The sequence below is a fragment of the Triturus cristatus genome, chromosome 8, assembly GCF_964204655.1.
Source record: "Triturus cristatus chromosome 8, aTriCri1.1, whole genome shotgun sequence".
Taxonomy (NCBI): Eukaryota; Metazoa; Chordata; class Amphibia; order Caudata; family Salamandridae; genus Triturus; species Triturus cristatus.
In genome coordinates this window covers 1,398,334,256-1,398,349,162 of record NC_140591.1, presented here as the reverse complement: position 1 = coordinate 1,398,349,162, position 14,907 = coordinate 1,398,334,256, and the positions used below count along the sequence as shown (strand labels likewise).

General features: G+C 46.0%; 1 protein-coding gene across 4 annotated transcripts in view; it reads left to right on the top strand.

Moving 5' to 3' along the window:
- The window catches only part of FAT3 (FAT atypical cadherin 3), a 748,816-nt gene that overhangs the window by 651,417 nt on the left and 82,492 nt on the right, over window positions 1-14,907 (top strand). For all 4 annotated transcript variants that reach the window (XM_085623129.1, XM_085623130.1, XM_085623128.1 and 1 more), the window contains 2 exons: window positions 13,471-13,605; window positions 13,866-14,023. In XM_085623129.1, coding sequence (XP_085479255.1) covers window positions 13,471-13,605; window positions 13,866-14,023 — 293 coding nt within the window. The remainder of the gene's footprint in view (window positions 1-13,470; window positions 13,606-13,865; window positions 14,024-14,907) is intronic.

Here is a 14,907-nt window from a genome sequence, read left to right as displayed (position 1 = left end):
GACCTAACAGATTGCTGATTCCTCACAGGGAGCCAGGTGCTGGAATCCATAAACCCTCCTTAAAACCCTCAAAATAATTTGGGCTGTGGTTGGACTAATGTATCTATTAAGCCATGGTATCAGTGACGTTAGGAGGGGTAAGTCATCACTCTTGTTTCTTCCCCCCTTTATCCTTAGTTTTCTTAAAACATTTTGATACGGGGTGAGAGTAGAGGCCGCTAAATGAGCAAGCGTGCTTGAACCTACATGCCCCGGGTGGCCTGGTGCAGGCTCGCTTATTATAATCCCAGCATGTCCCTTTTTTACCGCCTCCCCTCTTGCTAGCCGAGGGGCCTGCCTGAAAGTACTGCCCAGGGGTGGAGTCCTGGCGCACTTGTTTCATGTGGCGTAACAACATAATGAGGTCAATCAGGTCCCATGTTAAATCAGAGTCAGTTGCCTTCAACCTTCCTTCCACCCCACACCCCCATATTCATCATGCGCACAAGCAATCCTGTTCTGATAACATGCCATTTGGGCACCCAAACCAGTGAAGCTTTCTGCCATAATTGCTTGGTAGTTGGAGAAACCCTTTACCCAATTAACCAAAGTCTCCTCTATTTTCTTTTTGTAAGGCCAGTGACCAGTAGCGGCTCATAGTGTGAGTGCTGCGTGGCAGAGGGGCGGGGGAGGGGCAGGGTGGGGGGTAGTAAACTCCGGCATACGGCCGACCGAAGTTAAGTACATAAATAAATAAAGTGAATTACATTGCCCCTCCCCCGCCCCGCCCCAACGCCCCGCAGCACTCCCACTATGAGCTGCTACTGCCAGTGACCACATTCCCTGGAGTGCGCGCACTCCTTGCACCTTTTTACCTCTTCCCTTTCCGGCTTGTCCAGTAGCAAATCAAACATGTTCACATAGTCCCCTTTCCAAATCTTTTCCTTCACCGCCGGTGAAATGTGCCTGCCCAGACGCTCCTGTGGTGACCGTATCTCCCCAAACATAACCTTGGCAACACTTGCACCCTACCTGAGACTGCTACGTCTCGCTTCTTGGTGGGAGCTCCCTCAGCTGCTGTACTGGCTTTTTCAGCCTCTGGTGCACTCTTATCCTTCTCTGCACAGCCCAGGTAAGACGTGTTAGCTGCTACACTACTAATCACTGTTTGCCTTGTAGGGACAGGCTGGGCCCCCATCCGCCTAGACCCCTCTACCTGTGCCACCAGCTTCCTAGCTTTCTCCAAATCATCTCCTTCAGACAAAAAGGCTCTATTTCCGGTCATAGGGGCCCATGTTCTGAACTTCGGCAACCACAGCACCACAGCAGCCAAACTGGTAACTAAATCAGGCGACTAGGGCCTCCCCCTGCATTCAGTCTGCCCGATGGCACCTCACTTGAAGCCCTCGGATCCGCCCTCTCAGGAGGGTCCCTTTACGCCTGTATGGCTTGTGGGGCCCGGAATCTCCACCTCCGGAACCTGCGGGGGCCCCTGACCTTCACTCTCGCCCTGTTTGGCTCTAGCTTTCTTGGGCACTGGTGGGAATGCTGCTCTGGGGCTACCCCAGCCCTTCTAGGCCTCTCCTTAGCCACTTCTTGCCCATCTACCCGGCTCCTCAACTCTGCCAAGGACTGGCCCATATCATCCACCCAGCGCATCATTGCCTCCATCAGCTCTTCAATGTGCGTGCGCTTCTCCCCTTTCTGTGTCCTAGGCATCATTTGCTGCCCACCACCTAAACTTCATGCTCTAACAATTCAACTGAAAGAGACACCCACCAAGCACAGCCACATGATCAGCCCCAAATGTTGTCTGCCTGCCTAAAATGCCAAGACCCTCCCGAGTGATCAAGCGTGCCTGGACAACGAACCACTGCACCGTGGCTTCACCTGGGCAATACCTAAAACTAGTAACGACACCACTGCACCCCTACCTATTCACCCCAGCAAACAAGTACCAATAAAATACATACGCTGCCCCTCCTACCCCAAAACCAGATGTCAGCATCCACCGCCTGGTATGACTATACTCGTAACCAAGGAGAAGCTTCACCCCCCTCCCCCGCAAATACAACACAAAAAGCCCAACTTGCAGCTGCCCCCCCCCCCTCTGCAAATACAACACAAAAAGGCCAACTTGCAGTTGGGGAAAACCAAAGCGGGCAACACCTAAACAATCCCCCCTCACCTGGGCCTCCTTGCTAGAGCCGCCACCGCAGTTTCTGAAATGCGGGTCAGGCGAGTGAAACACTCAAGCCCGTACGGCTCCAAGCTGGCCCTATGTGTTCTGCCTGTGCCTCGCAGAACAGCTGATGAGGTCTGTGTAGTGCTCCTCCTGCAGCTCGCAGACCTCCTCGACATCCTGCAGCAAACAAGAAGCAAAAATGAAACAAAACAGCAGAAAGGGAGATTTGCCCTAAGCCCCTGATGGGACAGCCAGCAGTGTGCTCTGTCGGGAGAGCAGCAAGTGGTGAAAAAGAGCCTGTCTTGCCGCTCTGCTGCCCTTTTAAAGGGGTGGGAACTGCGCAAACCAGCTCCCCCTTCAAGCACTTCCGTGACACCTCACTGAAATTGGCCAATGACTTGGCGAGGTCGGGCTAGTGCAGGCAGCATCATTCGCCTTCGTCACCAGCCCCGCCCCCTCTCTGTGACGAGGACTGGCACACCGCCATAAGCGTGGTGCGCCTGAGTGCGTTACGTGTGGCGCCTTGGCAATCTTAGCTGTCTGACTGCCTTATCCTGACTAGAGTGCGGGTCCCTACCTGGACAGGTTACAAACCACTGCCAACCAGGGACCACATTTCTAACACCAAGTATTTCTAGTCTTGATTCCACCTGATGCCTCTTTAATCCACCACTGGACACTCTCTGCGTCTTTATCTCGCTCCTGCAGGTTCTTTTACATCCCCGTTTTTTCCCTCTGTCGCTGTTTTACCATCTTTCTGGTCCTCTGGCTTTTCGGCTTTTTGTGTTTTTATATCAAAATCTATAGATGACAATTAAGCACCGGTTCCCATAAATGAGCACTAGGGCGCCGCACTTGAAAGCACTGGCTCAAATTAAGCCCTTGCGTTCTGCATAAACATTGCAGTACAAATTCGTCATCTTCCTATCATTAGTAGGGCTTGTATTTCAGCTTAGAGCAGTATTTTAAGTAGACGTACTGTACCATTACAGTCATTACCCAACCATTATTTTCACATAATTTGCTCTAGAGAGGCAGCAGATGTGGGATTGTAGTCTAACGATAATGTAAATGAATGATTGGTTTGTGCCTGACATTGTCAAGGTGACTGCCGAGTGCTTTGTTCTGGCAGCTGAAGTCTTAATGTGCAGATCCCGAGAGGCAGAACTAGAACAGGTATTTAGCTGTTCCTTGGAGTCAGCTATATCAAGAATACCTTTCGGGCAAGTGTGGAGTTGAGCACGGTGGATGACTTCCACATGTTTCTTCCTGCGTCTGGGAGATCTCAGAAGTTGTGCATCTTTGAATCTGAGGCACCTAGGCTCAGAGTATCTCCTTACATTTCCCACCAAAAACTACAAGTGACCTTCTGTGTATGCAAAAATGGGCGCGCTTTTGAGGGCTCGAAGAAAGAAAACAGTTCCCTAGTGCTGCTGAGTCGGCAAAGTTGTATTTCTCAAAATGTATTTTCAAATACATTCATGAGCAGAGTGGCTTAATTATATTTTACGTGCAACTCCTATACATGTGTTTGCGGGGGAAAAGAAAGATTCTAATGCATTTCAGATTTTAATATATTTTAGTACTATCGTAATACATGGTAATATATCCCAACAGCATGTTGCTTTTCCCACCACATCCATTTCACTTTCTGTTTTTTTTTGTTTTGTACACAAACCAGCAAATAAAATAGTCCAGAGAGCCACGTTCAGGGCACAAGTCCTAAAAAGCAGAAGTGGGGTGACTAACGAAGTTAGGCAGTGTGCAAGTGACATCATGGCACGTGACATTGCATGTGGCATTACAGGAAGTGACGTTACAGGAAGTGGCATCACAACCCAGGATTCAGAGGAAGTCACATCACACGTGACATCAGATTTTAGGACCTCAGACTTATGTTTAACAGGTCTATCATAGGTACATTTGAGCGCATTACAAGTATACATGCAAACACTCGTGATTTAGACAGGAAACTCACATTTTTGTAGGCTACACATAAAACAATGTTGCCTTTTGTCAACGTGTAGCTTTCTTTACCAAAGGACTGACCAAACTATCTTGGCCAGGCATAATAATCCATATGCAGCATTTTTCCATGTACATGAAATTGCTTCACCTGCCTCCGCATGTAACGCCTACCTGACGCATGGTAAAGTAAGACAGGGCAATGTGCTCCATTGCATTCGTGTTTTTGTTTTTTTAAACAAATCTACGCAACCCAATTTTTGTGGCACTGTAAATCTAAAAATAGATATTGCATCAGTGCTGTGCCAGAAAAGTGACACAACACTGACTCAAAATCTGGGCCTCAATTTATACATTCTTTTTTTAAAAACCTCTACCACAAAGCAATTGGCAACAAGGAGAAAGGTGACAGTAAATCTGTTCTGCTTAATTGGTTGCAAAGTCTGAATGTTAAAATATCTTATGGGGTTAATGCACCTGTTGCACTGCTCTCTGGGTTCCCAGTAGATCTGAGTGAATAATAATAATAGTATGATAAGTTTGGTGGTTAACACATTTGCTGGAAAGATCTGTGGTTAGTCTAGTGCCCGTTTTGACTCACAGTATCATACAAAGCACATCACTGACCAATCACAACACTGCAATGCAGCATTGTGATTCGTAAGCACCCAGGCTCCCCTTGTGATTCGTCAGCACCCAGGCTCCCCTGACCAATTACAACACTGCAATACAGCATTGTGATTGGTCTGAGAGTCCTAGTTCGATGCTCAGCCAGGAAATGGGGGCCTGAGTATGGTCTCCACGCAGGCTGAAATGCAGCCTGCATGGAGTACAGGGAAAGTGTGCATAACTGTTTTGGACAGCCCGAGAGGGCCGGCCAAACAGTCATGAGCACTTAGGAGTGGGCAAAACACTCCTTCCCTGCCCTGCTCCAAGAGCCCCGCCCGCCCGCTAAGCATCACAAGCATAAAAAGATAACTCAAAGTTATCATTTTATGTTTCTACTTCGCACTGCTAAAAAGCAGTCGGGCGACGCTCCTTCGCCATAGCAAAGGAAGCGCTACTAACCCTGTGAAAATAGTGGGTGGAAGCCGTCCATCCATGTGTACTCCCAACAGTAGCGTAACAAAGGCCCCCGCAGCCCCTGCAGTGTGGGGGGCGAGCTCTGGGGGGCACTCAGCACAGTACCCTGGCCTGAGCACTCCTGACTAGGTCCGGAGGGGGGCCCCTCCATGTACTTTGCAGGGGGTCCCTCTCAAGTTTCAGTACGTCACTGACCCCCGAATTGTGCACACGTTGCTGGATTACTCACAGGCGAAATAAAGGACAGTATTTTAGTTTTTCTAGCTCAGTGGTTGGTGCCAGTAGACGCAGACTCTCATCCTTTTAAAGCAGACAAAATAAATGCCAATTTGATTGCTCAAATTGCTAGCTACTTGTGCAGCCTGGGGAAAGTATCTGGTGGCATTTCGGTTTCTTGTACAGGTTAAATCGTGTCACTTGTGAGCACTTCCTGGCACTTTTATTTTGAGATAATTTTATTGTTACATATTTTGAGGTATATTACGCTAAACGCTAGAGCCATTGAGCAAGAGTCAAGCAATTCACTGAAAGACCGGAGGAAGGTTCCAGCTGCCAAAAGCGCCTTCATAACTCACTGACTCTTCAGTGGCGCTTAACTCTTGGTATTAGATTCTGACCACGCGGCGCTCTGGCTGAGCAGCGACGAGCCCGAGCGGCAAATCAGGCGTTCGAATCAGCTAAAACGTGGCAGTGATTGATAGCAAAAGCCAGGGACTGATTTATTGTTTATGGTTGGAGATTTAATCAGAAGGTAAGGGGCTGTGAAAATGTGCAGAGGAGGGACCCTGAGATCTCAGCAGGATCAGCGCCGGGGCTGATGCATATTCAGGCCGTCTGCGGGCGGCGCGCCAAGGGATTTGTATACATCTTGGCGGCAGTTCAGAGGCCCACTTAAAGGAAGGTGGGAAGAGGAAGTGAGCCGGCGTCGCCAAGATGGCCCCAAAGGAGCGTCCACTTCATCTGGCCGTTTACGCAAAGCGCGCCTGCGGAATGACGCACTTACAAAACCTGTCATACGCTCCCTACTTTTTAAGGGTGCTGGGGTTCCACTTACACGAATAGCCACAGAGGGAATATATAACAGTTAATGGAACGTACTCCACCCACAGAATGTGGTTCTCGCGCACCGTTGGCGCCGTCAAGGAGTGACCAGAACACATTATCAACACTTTTATTGGGTTTAATCCTTTCAGTGAATACATTCCCTGTACACCGGACCCAAGACTAATGCAAGGTGTGTCTCGCAGCCGTAAATCGCACGCTACAGCGGTACGTGCTAGATTTTTCAACACGTTTCGGAATATTCTTGGCAAAAAGTGGGGTTTTCTGCCGAGCAGTTTTCCATTGAAGCGCTGCTTGCACATTTCGACACGGTTTTCATTTTTTTTGTCGTTCCTGGCATTTCTCCCAGCGCTCGGTTCGCCTCCTAAAATGGCCACGGTCACACATGATTATAGGATACATTTCATTGTGTGCCAGTGTGTTGTTACATGCTACACAGCTGTTAGCATTTTTAGATGAAAAGAGATAGACTGTCTCTTCCATTTCAGGTATTTGATATGGCGCAGATGTAGCGCCCACGAGAATAAAAGCACTTTACTGAGATCGTTGTTATGGCAGGAGCGTCTCAAACATTAGGTACTTTACACATAACAGTGTGATGGTTGGGGTACAGTTCAAACCAAATCAGAGAAACTACATGGCACCGAGGAGCCATGTAACATCAGCCCACTTATTATAAGCGGGAGCTAATGTGTCCACTTTGTTCCAGCGGAAGTCATTTATTTAATGCATTTTTATTATAAGTCATATATATAAGTCATTGCTATTTTAGTTCAGAAACCACTGTTTACATTTTGTCCATGTAGGCAAAATCTGTACATTTTTGCTCAAATAAGCAAAGCCCTGATAATTTAAACAGTCTGGCTTCTGAGTGTTACGAGGGAGGACATGTAACTTGCAGTACCAGACAGTACATTGTAAAGGTGTTTTACATATTATCACTACATATATTTTCAATTTCAGGTACGGTAATATATGGTGACTTGCCCAGAGTCACTTTGGGGCATATCAGCAAGGGCCGGTGATAATTATCGCTCAGCGCTCTTAGCGTGAGGATAATTATCGCCGGCCAACTCCGAATTTTATCGCGGAGATAGCGTGATATTAGCAACGCTTATCTCCAAAGCGATAAAATTCAGAGCGCAAGCTGCCAAATGTGCAATTATCGCTGGAAATCCAGCGATAATCACACAACTTTTGGCGATAGCTTGCTGATAGGGCCTCACATACTTAGCGATGATATCCACCTTCCATAGGATATCATGGCTAAGTCAGTTTCAAAGCAGGCGTAAGGAAAGTAGCGATAACAGAGGTTATCGCTACTTTTCTTGTCGCTATGCTGCTTTGCGTGAGGCTTGATAGTAGGAGAAATGTCGCTTAGTGACATTTCTCCCGTTATCCTGGGGAGGAACGCCCACTTTGCATCTCATTAGAGGGCGTTAAGGGAAATGGCGATAAGGCAAGGTTTCACACGATAGCGTGACCTTCCTGATTAGGCGATAAAATTATCGCCGCTTTTCGTCCGAAAACGGACGCAAAAGCGGCGATAATTTTTTAGCGCCTGCTTGCTGATATGCCCCTTAATTTGTTTAGTTAAATCCTGAGAAGGGAAAGTGGCCAATAACTTAGATTTCATCAGGGTCAGATAATAGTAAATTTGCATCATCGTTTCACCACCCAATGAGGGATGGTGTAAAAGCAACACCTGCCGTAACTGACCGTGCCAATGTCGTTTTCGATACTGGTCAGTTCATGCAGCTGTCGTTCCCTATCAGTCCACTGGTGCAAATAAAAGTGCAAAATCACTTCACTTCAGGTGCAAAATTCCTGAACGAAGGAAGAATTGGGTACTCAGGTCCCGGGTCTCTGGGCTCCATTTTCAGTGCTAGCCGCCATACTGCATCACCTCCCTTGGTATGATTGTATGACTGCATGGTACAGAGGAAAACTGCAAATTCAACGAGCATTGGCAAAACCAATAGGCCTGGCTTGTATTTTGAACGAGTTACATATTTAAAAGACTGTTGCATTGTAAACAAAAACAAAAAAGTTTTCTGTAAAAAATGTGTCTAATAGGTGGTGCACTTAATGTGTGATGATCACGTGTACTTTTGGAACTGTAAAATAGTCCCTCATACAGTACCCCATAGGTGGAATGATACACCATACAGCCAATAGGGTGAGGCTGGGGAGAAATACCCCTCTGGGCGGAGTCAAAGCTCTCATAATGCACATTTGCAGGAATGTGTAATAATTGTATGTTCAAACCGCTGCGCTGTCAAGCCAGATCCAAAAGGCCTTCACCAAGGAGCTCCCTGGATAGTGGAGGAACAGGACAACGAGAACACCTGCTGAAGAGGGCCGGACACAAACACCCATGCACTGTACTACATGGTGTTCATTCAATCAGGGCATTAGAAGTCTAGTCTACAGGCATTTGTTCTGAAATGCTTGATAATTCAACAAAGATGGAAAAGAGATCGAATTAGTTATACTTCAAGCTCCGGCATTTGAGGCCTGCGCTGAATTCCTAAGTGAGCCGTGTCACTTTCCAAATCTGTCATTTCTTTTTATGTTTGCGGGAAATATCACTTGGGTGATTCGAGCCTCGCTGGAGCCGGACTCAACAATTGTGGCGCACTAGGCCTGAAAACGGCTGCCGTGGGCCCTGGCTTCAAGTGAATGATTATACAGTGAATTGTAAATATTAATAGTCAGTGCCAATTAGCGAAAAAAATGCTTCGGCTGAAACGCGGCTTATCCTTTTCTTCAGCGCCACCCAAAGTTTAAATATTTTCAGAGAAGTTTGCAGATTGTCTTTAGGCAACTTATGGAGAGCACAAAAAGCTGCTCACAGTAACACGGAGTCCGAACAGATAGCACACAAGCCAAACCTATGTTATATTTTGCTATGTTATTGTATGTCATGTCAATATATTCTTATTTTTTTATGCGCAACTTAGTTAAGATATTTTTTATGCCCTGCTATGTTGTGGCAAAGGTATGCTTGGCTATGTTATATTATGTTGTTTTTGCAGTTCTTTTCTATGCTGTGCCTTATCTTATGCAATGCTGTAGGATGTTATGCATTGCTATATAATGCTTTGCTGTGCCGGGTTATTTTATGTCGTGCTGTGAAATTATTTGCAATGACGTACTAAGCACCGCTGTGCTTTGCTATGCTGTCTTATCTTATACAGTGCTAGTCTACGTTGTTCTTTCTCTGCTACGCTACATGCTCCTCAACATTTAGCTATAGAGACTGTAGACTTATGCAACATCGACTTGTAAATATATACAATACAGAGAGTAACTGGCCATTTGGGCAAGAGTTCAAAGTCAGAACCACAGAGATAGACAGGTTTCAATAGGGGTGCATGAAAGCAAAGAGCAAGAGGGAAAGAGTGTGCAGCAAATTGCATAACAGTTCTATTTAAAAATAAATTAATGGCATAGGGAGACTCTTAACCATGAACTTTGAATGGACTATGAACTACTATTGGATGGAGCAACTCTTAACCATGAACTTTGAATGGACTATGAACTAATATTGGATGGAGCAACTCTTAACCATGAACTTTGAATGGCCTATGAACTACTATTGGATGGAGCAAAGGTCCCATGATACCCTGAAACCTGTGCAAGGATGCTTGTTTCCAGTCCAGGGAGGACCTGGCCTTGCAGTTCGGGCTGGACTGTACCCATTGGGCACAGGGTCAAGACTGATTTGCATATGGCTGGGTTCAAACTGGAATGGCATGGTGATCAAAAACGATGGATTTAGGCCCAGATCTCTGTACTGGGGTGAATGTATGACATTGTTCTGCATTCTGTCCATCAACTGTTGTTTGTGCATTTGTCACCCCATGCATGGCCTCTGCCTTGAGTTTATCTTGGCATGCTCTATAGAGTTTCAACTTCCAAATCATCACTCACAGCAACCACACTTCTGCACTGAACGCCCTATGAGTGACATGGATTGCTACTCAGAGTGAGGCTCTGTAGTCTGGAAGGGCACCCTATGTGCACCCTCCTTCCCAAGCATGACTATAGAGGACAGACAGTAGCATTATATTAGCAAGAACAGCCTTGTCACTGGTCTTTACCATTGGCAGTCGTTTCCTGGCTTCTCCTGCAGTTTTAAATTGGTCAACCAGCCCTCTGTAACAAGGCCCTTTGCCCATCCAAATGGAGCATGGATGTTGAATGTGTTTATATTACTACTGTATGCACCGGATGTGTGTGGAGAGTCCGTGCCGCATGTGGCTGTAGCCACACTGTAATCCTTTGTTTTCCTTACATCCGGTGGTGCCTAAGATTGATGGTTGGAGACGGAAATGACAATTGCAGGGCTCCTGTAGGGCATTCCATGGATCCTTTATTGCTGGTCAGACTTTTGGGTTTTTCGGAGGGAGGGGGTCTCTTTGAACCGTAGCGAGTTCACTCTTCACTGGAAAGTCTATCCACCAAATTTTAACAGGTGGTTAAGTGTAGCAGTTGCCCTTTATTTTGCATCCTTGTTTTGGATCTCTCCAGCAGGATACTTCCAGATCCACCCTACTATCCTGCAAGCACCTGACAACCGAGGCCATGAATGGACTAGTCCGAGTGGAATAAGTAGAAGTAGAAGTGCTCTAAGCTGAGGGATGCAATACCCAATTAGTAACCTGAGGAGTTCTCTAAGCTTACGAGGAGAGGCTGGCTAGGCCTTGCTACTGACTGACTGCTCAGGAGAACCACTGAAGGTGAACATGCAAGAGGAAGATGAAATGGGAACTACTGAAGCTGCCCGCTGCTATCCAAAGCAGAACCTGCACCACTGTGTCAAGGGTGAGGGTTGAGGAGGCCTGAAACGTTCCTGCAGTGGGGACTGAAATCTGTGCATCTCAGTACATGGAACTTGCAATGTGGGAGTTCCGTTGATGTTAACAAGCCCCAAGGACTTATTAAGCCCAAAAGAAACCAGACTGCAACAGGCAGTCCTCTACATGAAGCCTAAAGCACTGGAAGAGGGTCTGCATTGGCAGAGAGGACTTAATCCGTCTAGAAGTACTCACTGCAACAAACTAGGGAGGATACCTAGCTTGTCTGGGTGATAGGTTTTGTGATAGAAGAACACAAGCAACAAGATCCATCAGGCTGTGTGCAAAGTGACGTAAGTTACAACCTCCTCTACAGCCAGTACTGAGCCAGCTGTTGCTCACCTTACACGGTGGTCGCAAGAGCAATTGGTGCAGACTGTTACGATGAGTGCGAGACCATCCTATTTCTGCTCCAAACATACCCTAGCCTGGACCAGCTCTGCCACTACTGGTCCAAGCAACCAGCATTCAGAACTGACATGGACAAAGAAAACAGTTCTGAGCCAAAGGGGAAAGACTCCCAGGCAGCTTAACTCATCCTTAGGGGAAGGATGATTTCTTGTATCAGCAGAGACCAAGTTAACCCCCAAACAGAACTCATCCATCCTTTGATAGAGAGCCAGAGACCGTAGTTGCTTGCTCTGAGGATGTCACTGAGTTCTGTCCCACAGCAACAGCCCAGGCCACTTCTCGAGAGTTGTGAGAATATTGCAGGGTAATCGTTAATGTCTTCTGATATTCATGTATGGTATTGAGCTTTATGGGGAACAGGAAAGCACTTTTTCTTTTAGGACAAAGCACTGATTGGAAAATGAGCTATGAACTTGCATTTGATAGCTTATTGAATTCAGAGTTTCTAACCTCTCACCACCCGTGAGCAGCCTTTTAATACACAAATTTGCTTCCCTGAGGGTCAAGTGCTAAAGTCTAGCCCTCAGTGCTCAGATGTATGATCAGTAGTAAGATTAAGCCCCAGAACACCAGTGGTAAATTACTCTGATGGCACAATACGAGCCCATTAACCCTTGATTGCCATGGGACTCCTGAAAAAGTTACCACAGTGTTAATTATGATTTTAATGTATTGCATATGAAACAGAATCTAGTACTAGCCAATGTCTAAATTTCCATAAATGCCCATTCTAAGCCATTATATTTTATTGTCCTTGGTTTTTGCAACTGAAAGCAATCACCTACACCACTTGGATCTCCCAGCATGCATGCTCGTCGCTTTTATCAGCAATCATCTTCAGAAACAGTAATCACAGGGGCTGGACTTGTTGTTTTTAGCGGGCATGCAAATTCCAAATGCATTGATGACAACCCATCAGCTTCTATATGCTTGCTCCGCTTCATTTCTCATAAGGCGAGTGTAGTTGTGCTCAGTATATTTTCATTTGATCTGATCTTGTGACTTTCTATGTGTGGCAATTATATAATGTGCATGACTTCTCAATCATGGGCCCGATTCACAAAGGTGAACTTATACCTGAAGTCTAACTTTAGACCTGAAGTCTAAACTTAGACTTCAGGTCTAAAGTTAGCCTTCAGGTTTAAAGTTAGACTTCAGGTCTAAACTTGGACTTCAAGGCTGTTAGACTTCAGATTTAAATTTATACTTCAGGTCTAAAGTAAGACTTCAGGTCTAAACTTACACTTCAGGTCTAAAGTAAGACTTCAGGTCTAAACTTACACTTCAAATCTAAAGTAAGACTTCAGGTCTAAACTTACACTTCAAATCTAAGTTTACCTTTGTGAATTGGGCCCTAAGTTTGTACCAACGAAAAAGAAAGTGTAATCTTTACAAGCAAACCTCTGGTAATAGAATATGCAACCAGGATTACACAAAAAGTGCTCCTTGGAAGAAGAACACATCTAAGCATGGATTGCTTTTCCTGCACCAAATTTAGCTTTGCATTACTAAGTGGGCTGGTGGCTTCTCCTGCATTACCCTATGTGTCTTCTGAGTTTGCCTGTTATTTCCCCAACTGCATCAGAATGCTACCCATGCAAATGAGGGAATCCTCCCTTCACACAGCACATGCCTAGTTTAGGGGGATCAACAGCTTGTCCCAGGGCGGGGATGATGTACTGTTTGCACCACTCTCTCATTGAGCAGTTTCTAAGAATGCCAGAAGTTTCCCATTAAGTGTTCAACCAGGGGCACTGATCCACGTTGAAGTGCAGTCAGAAGGTGCCCTGGCAAACAGTCAGATTAGATAGTGGCACTTAGGATGCCCCTGTGCATCATGCTAATAATTCCTACAGTGGTTTTAGTCTGATCGATATGAATGAATGGACATTTGATAAGAATAATTTGCTCAACATTCAACAGGTGGTCTTTGCCCAGGGTCCAGCGATCCATGCACGGAGAAGCCATGCCCGGGGGATATGCAGTGCGTAGGATATGAAGTCAGCCGGAGACCGTTCATCTGCCAGTGCCCACCAGGAAAGCTTGGAGAATGTTCAGGTGTGGACCTTGAGATGTATACATATATGATATGACATGTTGTACTGTATAACCTGACATATTGTCAGCCTGACACCATCAATGCACCTTAGCACAGAAATTAACAGAAAGAATACATTGAGAATATAAGGAGATCAGGAGTAGGAAGAAAGAACTATTTATGCATATATACCATTTATTTACTATTTACTTTACTATTTAATTTAGCAACGTGTAGCTCTAAATATGATATGAACATGCATTTTTGTTTTTTGTTTCAGGTCATACATCTCTTAGCTTTGCTGGAAATAGCTATATCAAATACCGAGTTTCTGAGAACAGCAAAAGGGATGAGTTAAAGCTGGGTCTTCGCCTGCGAACACTTCAACATAATGGCATTATCATGTACACGAGGGCCAATCCCTGCATGATCCTGAAGGTAAAGCAAATCTGTCATCTAGTATGTTCCCATTATGGTACACGTTTGCTAATTTCACTGTTGATTTCTCTGTTGATGTTGATTCAGTTTACCCATTAAGAATCTGAGGCTGCATTTATAATTACTCCAGTTTGACTGTATTCATTTTTGGAACAGATACACACCTCACTTCCTGTCCTCTTTCCCAGTGGCGTAACGAAAGTTGAAGGCCCCCCCCCCCTGCAAGGTAAGCAGAGGGGCCCCTGCTCCGGATGTAATCCGGAGCTCTCCGGCGTGAGTACAGTGCTGAGGGGGCCCCCTGCAGCTCAGGGACCCCCGCACTGCGGGGGATTCGGGGGCCTGTGTTACGCCCCTGCTCTTTCCCCTTGCAGAGCAGTGGAAACCAAAGCCTTTCTGCCATTGGATCACTAGTCGGGCAGTATGACCCATTCTCTCCTTCTGGGTGCAGAATACTGACCACTGCAGTAGAATCTCGTTTTTTCTTCACAAGGTGCCCAAGAGCCCTTACACGACGAGGGACTATTTTTTAGTGATGAAGTTATAAAGTTCAGATACATACTACTGTCAAGATTTAGCAATGTTACCTCCTAAAGAAAGCTGTCACTGTGGTCCAACATGTCTGCAAAGGTGATGGCCAGATACAATCCAAATCTCTCACATAATGTTGCCTCCTTGCCTCCTTGTCTTGGCGAGTGTGAAGTGGCAGTCCATCCCACCGTAGCACCATGCGATGAAAGTTCTATGAAGATGGGGCAGTTATGCCACTAGCAACATCACAAAATAAAATGATGGACGGAGTGGTGAAACTTTTTAATCACTCACTCCCAGTCACAGATCCGGGTTCATTCTGTCGTTATTTTGCTCGCCTCGTCACTCCAGTATGG